Source organism: Castanea sativa, chromosome 1 (assembly GCF_040712315.1).
Source record: "Castanea sativa cultivar Marrone di Chiusa Pesio chromosome 1, ASM4071231v1".
NCBI lineage: Eukaryota > Viridiplantae > Streptophyta > Magnoliopsida > Fagales > Fagaceae > Castanea > Castanea sativa.
This window is the reverse complement of record NC_134013.1, coordinates 37650799-37660678: the sequence shown is the minus strand read 5'-3', so window position 1 is coordinate 37660678 and position 9880 is coordinate 37650799. Positions and strand designations below refer to the sequence as shown.

General features: G+C 35.9%; 2 protein-coding genes across 3 annotated transcripts; one reads left to right on the top strand and one right to left on the bottom strand.

Moving 5' to 3' along the window:
- The first annotated feature begins 33 nt into the window (after positions 1-33).
- Positions 34-3613, top strand: LOC142607571 (uncharacterized). Of its 2 annotated transcripts, none has more exons than XM_075779117.1 (6): positions 34-142; positions 237-401; positions 1488-1561; positions 1676-1755; positions 2124-2275; positions 3397-3613. In XM_075779117.1, the coding sequence occupies exons 1-6, from the start codon at positions 139-141 to the stop codon at positions 3471-3473; spliced, it is 552 nt and encodes a 183-aa protein (XP_075635232.1). In that variant the 5' UTR covers positions 34-138; the 3' UTR covers positions 3474-3613. The 2 variants fall into 2 exon arrangements, with proteins under 2 accessions (XP_075635232.1, XP_075635224.1); XM_075779109.1 differs by having other exon boundaries at positions 54-142; positions 234-401.
- Positions 3614-4512: 899 nt separating this feature from the next.
- LOC142620991 (EID1-like F-box protein 2) lies at positions 4513-8650 on the bottom strand. Its single transcript, XM_075794312.1, has 5 exons — positions 8512-8650; positions 8374-8411; positions 7833-7888; positions 5824-6599; positions 4513-4864 (listed from the first exon to the last, which is right to left on the bottom strand). Exon 4 carries the CDS (start codon positions 6587-6589, stop codon positions 5843-5845), a length of 747 nt encoding a protein of 248 aa, XP_075650427.1. The 5' UTR covers positions 6590-6599; positions 7833-7888; positions 8374-8411; positions 8512-8650; the 3' UTR covers positions 4513-4864; positions 5824-5842.
- Between the last annotated feature and the right edge of the window lie 1230 nt (positions 8651-9880).

Below are 9880 nucleotides of genomic sequence, written 5' to 3'. Positions count from 1 at the left end.
AATCATTTTTACGACGTCGTTTGAAATGCAGCACCTTTTTCTTTTTCATATATTAGTTAGTGAGTCACTGCCTCACTGGAGACGAGACCAGCTAATTCCTTCGCAAAGGGAAAGGGGAATTTTCTGAGGATTTAATTAATGGGTACTCATTTTTTAAGATTGTTTTTTGTTTTTGTCAATGAAAGTTTATTTATTTGTTTGGTTATAAACATACAAACAAACTGTACGTGTAGCAGAGGAAGAAAGAGGAGCGGAAGCAAAGGAAGGGAAGAAGGAGAAGGAGAAGGAGAAGGAGGAGGTGATGGAAGGAGTGGCATCGATAGCACTGTTGCCATGTGGCTCCATCTCTGGTCATTTCATCCAACTTCCCCATTCTATCTGCTATGGCCTTCATGGCACTGGTATTTTTTTTTTATTTAATTCATTTGTATCACATCACATTCACACTCTACTTTTCCTTTTGTATTTCTACTTTCTAGGCTGAGAATTCAGTTGCAATCAATCATTCATGTGTTTCTTGTATAAACTGGGTTTTCTTTGGATTTACTTTTTCATTCACTTCTACGACGGACCATATGGTTGGATTGGTTGCAGCATAAGTATTTGTAATTTTGCGGTTTGGGACTATTAATGTTAGCTTAGTGGGCTTGGGATTGGGAAATGTTGTGAATTTGCAAATGGGCAGAGTGCTTATAGAAGTGGGGAATGTAAGAGAACTTGAACATTGTTGAAAGGGATACACTAATGAACACATGGTATTCGTAAATGTGAAAAGGGGGTATTGTATCCTTTTTGTCGTTGAAAAATGTTGTTTCTTGTCTGATGTATGCCTATAGATTGCCTTTTTTTTTTTTACTTCTGTTTCTATGATTTTGGAGTTTGGCCAACTGTCACAGATATGATTGACAACTCAGCCATGAATTTTAACCCTGAACGGTCATGCTTGGGAAAATCTTGTTTTTACATTATATCAACATTGTTTAGTGTACCTATATGTCTTTATTAGTTGATAAAATAAACTTTTGCTTAGGAATCTTTGGCACTTGAAGTGAAATAGGGGTTGGTGCATCAGTAATTGAATGCTCACTAGATACTCAAAATATTTCCCTGTTGGACCCTTTTTCTTTATCATTTTTCTCTAACTGAAAAACCTATTAGACTTGTTGTCATTGGACATATATCTGGTGCCAAAATCAGTCCTACAGTTAATTGATGTGCATACAGAAACATTAAAGTCAATGTGTCCACAATAGTGACAGAAACTCTACGGAAATTGGAATTTAAATTTTTACCATCATTGAATTTGTTTGCTAGGCAAGTAATGTCCAGCCAGTACACTTCCTCACCTTGGCTGTTTTCATGAATGGAGGATTTCTTGGTTCACTTTGTCCAATGTCCTGTCGAGGCTTATCTGGGAACCTCTTTATAAATGTCTGCCATTATTATACGATGATACTTATTCTTTTTTCTTTTTTACATGGCGAAAGAGTTGGCATGTGAAAGAGAGTGCAGCAGGGGTGAGGATTACCGCTTGATCAAGCTCACAATCATAGACTACAATGTAGGAATTTTTGCCTCTTCATTTATTTTTATTTTTTTACTTACCTTTATTCTCCTTGTTTCTTCTTTGTTTTTTTTTTTCCTCAATTTTCTCTAACTGTTCAAGGCATAACAGAGAAAGAAAGAACAAAATGTTGTTGTGGAGTGTAGAGGTCACGATGCTGCCCGCTTCCACAGCATTGATCAAGTTCATGGGTAAGCTGTCTTGGCTGATGTTGCTGGTTTTCTAAGCAGGGTAAATTATAACTTCAATGCTTCCATTAGCATTCTTTTGTCTTTGTTTGATATCGGAAAATTCATAAAAAATGTTTAATCTGCTTACACTTGGAATTTTTCTTTTTTCTTTTTAGTCAGCTGATGACTTCTGTCTAGATAAATAATAATTTTCCATCCAAATGTATTATATATTTTAAGTTTGAAATGACTTATACTTTTATCTTTGATATTAAATCCCAAAAGATTATCTATCTTTTTGTTAACATCTCTTGTCAATGCTTATCATCATTGCATGTGATGATGTGAATATCAATTCACATTCTATGTTCATATTTATTTGGAGGCAGGTGGGAGAAGGATGTTGTGGGTATGGTTGAACAAAAGGATGGAAAGAACAAGATTTTTGTTTCTTTTGTGTGTGAGACATTGAAAGCTGAGCAAGCAGCAGAAGACCATATCAGGCAGTTTATGCCAAAGTTAGCTGGGGTAGATGCTGTTGGTATGTAACACAGTCTCTTGTCCTCTTCTTTGCTCTCCCTCTCTCTTTTTGAATCTCTGTTTTATAAGTTGTATGAAAGCTTTGGCACTGGTCTAGGCTTTCCTACCTGCTTGGTTTCTTTACTAACAACAGTTTAAATATTATTATAACTGTTTTTTTTTATTTTTTTTATTGTCTACTCTTAGTTCAAAAAGATACCTGTTAAAAATTTCAGCCATTTTTTCAGTGCACAATTTGCATGTGTAAGATTCCAAAGTGATGTGAACTTCCAGTCACCATGCTTTTGACCATTTTGGAACCAAAAGTCAGATTAGATGAACACCATTGCATAATGGATGTTATGCAGAGAATATGGGAGAAATTAACTTCTTATAGCCATGAGGACAGTTTTGGCCTGCTTATGTATTGAGCATACCTAAATGATTCCTAGATTTTCGATTGTCATCCTTTAAAATGATTATCTGAAGGTTACTCCGAATAAAATGATTTCCTCATGTTTTCTTTGGTCTTTTATTTTCATGTTAGCAAAAATAAGATAAGACCCTATATTTTTCTCCTTTGCAAGTGGATATGCTTAAAATGCAACTTAGTTGAAAGTTTCTTCTTCAAATCAACTCACTTTTGAATTTTCCGATGGAAGTAGGCTTTGTATGTTGATTACTTTGGCAATTAAATTCCCTGAAGCTAGTCACATGAAACTTGATTTAGGGTATTTTTTGGATGCACTCTCTAGGATATGACTTTGAAGGTCACTGCAATGATTTTTAAGTCCTATTTGGAGAACATATTTTCTAGAATCAGAATTGAGATTATTGCAATTGCACTAGCAGCATGTCATATCACTTTCATACTGTTCAATTCTCCATCCCCTACCTCAATCAGGAAAAAAGGTATTGTGCACCCATTGTATTATACTCAGCAAATACCATTTATCCAGCTTGAGCTTTTGCTTTAGTTTCACAGGAGCACTACAGTGTACCTCTATTGTGCTAGTGATTCTGCAACTTCTGTTCAATACCTACAGCTCTTTTATATATTGATTTCATGTCAAAATTTTATACCTTGAAAATTGATATTCCTTTCAAGTGTCAAGCACCTTATTTGAGAATTAAAACCTGCAGTTAACATCGGCCCAATGAGCATTACAAGGTTGGACTTTGAAGAAGAGGAGCCAGAGTGCCAGACACTATCCAAATAAAAAAGGAAGAGCCGGACCTTGGGCTGGATATTTGATCCTTTGAATATACTAATATCCTTGTTTATTCTAACTTGGATTGTAAAACCCGACAAAGTGAAATCAATATGATGCATGCAGTAATAAGCTGCATTTTTATTTCTTGTTCTTTGTTTTTGGTTCATTTTGATGCCTTTTGAGTTCCTGTAATACGAAACTTAAACTTACTTCTCCCCGCGTTAAGATGAATTCTCTACGTCAAAATGCTGAGATAAAGCCATGCTTCACTTTATGACCCTCTACATGATACTGATGTAAACATCATACTAGTTTGACTCTATGGTATTGCCTGATCTTTTGGATAGAATCTGACTTCGAATTTCTCTATTGAATTGTCTTTCATAAAACAGATTCCCCTAATGCGGTCCAGTGTACTAGGCGGAAATAGTTTGTCTAATGTTGATAATCACGCCTTTAAGTCATTCTTCCAAGTTCCTGGGTTATGCTCGATGATTCCACATTAAAATTGAATTTGATTGTCAAGGAACATAGATTGGAAAAAAGAAACCACAAATTACTTGAGGAAAAATGGGCATTTGTCCCTAATTTATAAACTATGCAGCAAAAAACCTCTGTTTTAAAACTATTTAGCAAAATACTCCTATTTTTTAAACTTGATTTTAACAAAATTGAGCTAGGTGTAAAACTCTATGTACATTTTTTAAGAGTAACCCGACATTAACAATGTCGAGTTTCAATTAAATTATCAAAAAAATTTAGGTGTCAAAATATGCATTAAACTCAACATTGCAAATGTCGAGTTTCACTATAACTCGATTTTGTTAAAATCGAGTTTTAAAAACATAAGCATTTTGCTAAATAATTTTAAAACAGGAGTATTTTACTACATAATTGGTAAATTAGGAGCTAATGCCCATTTTCACCCATATTACTTATCCTAGAGATTGTACTACAAAGCAAAGTGTAGGTGCTTTAGAGTGCAATGCATATCAGAATATTCCAACTTAAATACCATTCACAAGAGGAAGGATGGAACCTTAACTGAAATGGAATTCTTGGAGAAATTACTCAAACTAGATAACTAATTCATCATAAACACGTGTATAGATTATTTCACAAACCAATCCAACATTGAAATACACTTATGGGCCTTACATAAATGTACACAATAGTACATTTCACGTTAACATTCTATGTAAAGGATGATTTAAAAAGAAATAGTTAGCAGCAGCATTTAGCCTCTTGCTGGGAAATATTTGGCCGGGGCAAGACTGAAGCAGCAGGCTCAAAAGTCCACGAAATTGTGATGGTTGATTCCAGTTTCCACCAAATAAGTTGAACAGTCTATCACATGTTTGAACAACCCAACTTTATACTTGCAAATGATTAGAAATCTGCCCAAGGAAAGGATATGTCTCGTTAGAATTATAACAAACAATTTCTTTGCGGAAGAAAGTACATAAACTACCTTAAAGATGTTACCGCATAATAACACATTTAGATAAACACTGAGTTAAGGTATATGAAAGTTTAGTGTGCAACTCAACTAATCCTTAATCTAAAGTAATTGGAGTTGGCTGCATGGATCCTTTTGGGTATGAAAGTCTAGTCATTTAAGTAAATTTAAAAAGAGAGTCTTCTACATAGGCTATAACAGACATCACCATAAGCTAGGATTAACTTCCAATATCAAGGCAATATTTGAACATTGAAGGTGCTGCATCTTAGAGTAATAACACCTCCTATTGCAGAGTCCCAGGTGATGTTAGGTAAGAGTATCACTGTAGTGCTTCAGAAGATGCTTTATGCGAACACCAAAATTTCAAATCAGTGAGATGTTAATGAGCTGTTGTTCTTTGTCTCACAACTTATAGTTGACATCGGTGCCATTGACTAGCATACATGAAGAACACACACCTGAAAAGGTTCACCATGAATAGGTCCGACATAAAAGATCTCTAATTGTTTTATAAACCTATCCAAGGTATTTCCTGAGAAAATTTTAACCACTTTTCTATTATTATTTATCTTTGAGGTAGAGACAGTCTGGTGTTAGAAATGTCAACAAAAGAATACTAAGAATCATTCAATGCTGATATTATAGTTGCTTATCAAAAAACAAAAACAGATATTATAGCAGTATAAATAAGCATATAAATGTGGTGCAGCTGTTTAAAAATATAAATATTGCTGATGAACTCTAGCTCAACTTGCCAGGTGGAGGATGGGGTTGTGGGTTCAGGACCCATTGGGGCATGTATAACTTACCAATAAAAAAAGTATTAACTATTAATATCAGATCCCCCCAAAGCCTTTTCCAATAGAAATCAAAATAGTTGGTGCAAGAGGATACCTGAATTTCATTCCAACTATCACTCCAACTCAGATGCCTCTTCTGAATCAGACAAAGGTAAGAGAGTGCAGATCCCAAGCATATGTCCATTTAGACACACATAATACTCAATGCAATCCTCATACGAACCCAATCTACAGCTGGCACTTTGAGGTATCATCTTAGCTTGCAGCATGTTCCACAACTTTGCCTTACAGTAAGGGCACACCTCTGTAGGATGAAGCTGGGCCCCCCTTTTAATTAGCATCTTCCGGACCTTCGACATTGAGAATGACTTGAAAACTCCACGAAAGAATCCCACATCCCCTTCCTCCCCTTGATCAAGATGTTCACAAGGATCAGACACATACAAAACATCTGTTCTGCATTGTGGCAAAAGGAAACTCTTCCCTGATGTCCTAGAGAACCGGGTCCTATAAACAAAATGGCCTGGAATTTGAATGCTATTGAAAAGGCCACCCTTCTTACATCCTGAACAGTAAATAAGAAGCTTCCCAAGCGCTCTCCAGTTCCCATCTACACTGTGACTCCCATTAGATTGCAGATCAAGCATCATCTTTGGTGCTCTAGTTCGGCAAAACTCCTTCCATAGTACCCTCTTAGCTAGATCATCAAACCACTTGCATGCACAGGACAGAGCAGCAATTAGCTTAGGATTCCAGTTCAACTGTTGGAATACTAGGAATATCACATCTTCGCTTAGATGCCCTTTTGTGCATTGACAGCTTGATGAGTGTATGCAACGGTACTGCTTTGTTAGAATCATTGTCAGCCACCTATTAACAATTATCATAAATCCTTGTCATACACACAATGAAGAAAAGTTGCTTAGTTGATATTTTACACTGATGACCAAGTTTTTCAACCAGACAGAGAGATCTAAACAAAACATTATCCAAAAGGAAGGACTTAGCCTAGAACTATGCAATTTATAACACCGGAAGCTAAAGGCAAGAACATAGTTCCAGCAGCCACATTTCAAGCACATAACAAAAAGCAATAACATCATGCAGCCATCCAAAGTGTACTCAAACTCAAGAACAAAGAGCTGTTCAAGGCATTTGATTCAAAAGTTTCACCTTCCAACATAGTCTCTCACCTACATAAGAAGCAAGTGTAAGTAATAAACTAATAATGATGGTCTATTTTAGAAATGCTAGAGAATGTTGCAGCAACACCTTCCCCAATTCAAAGTTGATAAGAAAACTTGTACGAGGAAATAATTTATTTAATAGGTGGTTTCTCCCCCATCCTTTGATTCATCAAAGTACTAAGAGAACAGGGAAGGAGGATGGGGAAGAGAGAAAAGGGGGGGGGGGGGGTTTACTGGCCCGTTGACTCGCACACATGTCAGACTCCTTGGTCCGTGTTTCAAGACGGGCCGAATGGGGAGCCCGCAGGCCGATGCCAGGAGCGCGCAGATGCCGAGGCACGCCGTGAGGCGCGCGCTCCCAGCCACGATCGCGGCAACGACGTCTCCGCGGGCATAACTACATCCCTATTGTTTACACACTACAAATGCAGATATGAAAAATACTATTTAAGAAACGATAAAGTTGATGAGAATAATAAAATATCAGACAATCGTTCAGCTCCATGAAAGGGGGGTACAGCTCCATGGTAAACTAGCAGTGTAAGTTCTTCCCATATGGATCTTATTACATTTCTTTATGGACCTCTCTAATTATCCATAAAAATATCGAATCCATGTTCATGTAGACGTAAATTGAAGGCTATATAACATCTAAATTTATTACAAGCAGCCACAAAAATGGTGAGCTCTTACGGATATTTGATGAAGAGTATCTACCAGGCAATAACCTTAAGGTAAAAACATAAAGTCTATCAAAGTCCAAAAATAAAGTATATGAGAGCTCAGAAGGGATTTTTGAGCCCCGCACAGCAATGACATGATCAACTCACACGTAGATTACTTCTCCTACTAGCATAAGCAATGATGCAATCCAATAAAATCTAATATTTCAAGATCTCAATAGAATAGGACCCACCTTTAAATTCTTCAGATTCCACAATGGCCACCGATTATGAAATTTCCAAAAGCAACCTGGCTTATCAAAAAACGAAGAGAGAGCTTAAAATCGTATGTGAAATGGGTGGCGTTGCATTTGACTGGAATTTAGTTGAAATATATTAGAACATAAACCAAAATTTTTACTCACTAAACAAAACACAAACAATTCAAAGCCAAAAAAAAAACATTTTTGTTCTAATTTACACTAATCCAAACATTTTCAGTCACACAAAAGAATGAACTTAAATTTCAGTTTATTTCTCAATGCATGCCATACAGTTGTAAAATTCCAGATCCACAAGCCCTTCACATCAAAATTCCAAGCAATAAAATTTTTAAAAAAAAAAACCCCACATAAAGTCTCAAACTTTACAGTTTTCCTAGACACCCAGAAACGAAAAATGAAGACTTTACTAAACCCTAGAGCCCAGCAAAACCAAACAAAACCATAGAGGCAAAAGAATCTGAGATTGGACTAAATCGTAATTAAGAAGAAATCAAAGACCCAAAATCCTCACCTCAGCGTATACTCCCAGAAAGCCTAGCAAACTCAACCCTGCACAAATGAAAGTTCAACACAGAGTTTAATAGTCATAAATAAATAAAGATCTAAAACAGAAAAAAAAAAAAAGTGGAAAAAATAATAAAACAATTACATATAAGAAAGAAAAAGCATCTTGGAATTTGGGGATCTTTAGGGGCAGAAGAAGAAGATAAAAACAGTCACAACAACAGAGGCACTGGAACTGAAAAGGAAAGCCAAAACGCAGAAAATGAAAAGAGAGAGACGAAGAGAAGAAGCTTTTTTTTACGTTGTCCGCTTCCAAATAGAAGAAGAAATTAACTGAGAAGGTTAAACATACAGTGCAGCTGTTTTGTTAGTCGAAAGACGAATGAAATTTGGCCACGTAGACAGAGTTTGTGGCTAGAATAGTAGTGGGACCACATGAATCCCACCTGTCATTCAGGTAGTGGAGGGTCATTTGTAGTGTTTGTCAAGTATGGAAGTAGTGTTTTCACTGTTGGTAATTTTTAAAGAAAAGAAAGAGCAAATTGTTTTGTGTCGGGACCTTCAGAGGTATATGTCAGAAGACAATTCTGCCGGCCCAAGATTCTTCTTTTTTTGGGGTGTATACGTGGCATCTATTTATTGGCTATCTCTCTCAACTTGTTTATAATTATCAAACACGGCATTCATTATCAGACCACTCTCTCTCAACTTCAGATTGGTCTGTACTCTGTTGTGGGACTGGGAAGAGATGTTGTTACTTAACGACAGTTGTAGATTTTTTTATTTGTTGAGAGACCGACCCCAAAAAGGGGAGGGTAACGACAGTTGTAGATAATTATTTGTAGCCATCTTTTTTTTTTTTTTTTTGCTGAAGATTATTTGTAGCCACTAGCCATCTACTCCCTAAGGTGAATTCAATAAATATAATTGCTTTAATCTATGAAGTTTCATTCCCTACAAAGTACAAACATTATCGAATTTCGTCCTATAAACTTATCTTATTACGTATTTGTTTGAACTTTGAACTCATTACAAAGATCCTTCTTGCAACCCATTGAAGGTTTTATCTCTCTGTTGTTACTTCTACCTTACAAAATGCTTTTATACATTGGGCATTTTAATACGAATAATGCTTTCATTGCTTTTTAATTATTACACCCAGTGTCAACTCGAAGATATGAAAAGCAAGCAAGTTAATATGATTGTGAAATTGAATTGAGTAATGTTATGATGGATTAAATGAGATTTATGTTTTTCGAGCCTTACTTACATATATCATGAGTTGCTTCATGATGCCATTTGGATTGTGTAAAGATCTACAACATATAATATGTTCATATTAGTGGGGACAATGACGCAAGATAAAAATCTTATTCATTGAATTAATTGGGAGAAGGCTTGTAGGCCTAAGGAGGAATAATTGGGTTTTTCGAAAAATGGAAGGATTTATATATGAAAGGACGAATTATATATATATAAAGTTATACAAAGGGTTATTGGGTTATAGACAACCA

Bases quoted from the DNA above. Each gene is read 5' to 3' on its own strand.
- LOC142607571 (XM_075779109.1), top strand. The intron at 1,756-2,123 runs GTAAGCTGTCTT...ATTTGGAGGCAG, and splicing joins AGCATTGATCAAGTTCATGG to GTGGGAGAAGGATGTTGTGG. The intron at 2,276-3,396 runs GTATGTAACACA...TAAAACCTGCAG, and splicing joins AGCTGGGGTAGATGCTGTTG to TTAACATCGGCCCAATGAGC.
- LOC142620991 (XM_075794312.1), bottom strand. From the start codon at position 6,589: ATGATTCTAACAAAGCAGTACCGTTGCATACACTCATCAAGCTGTCAA.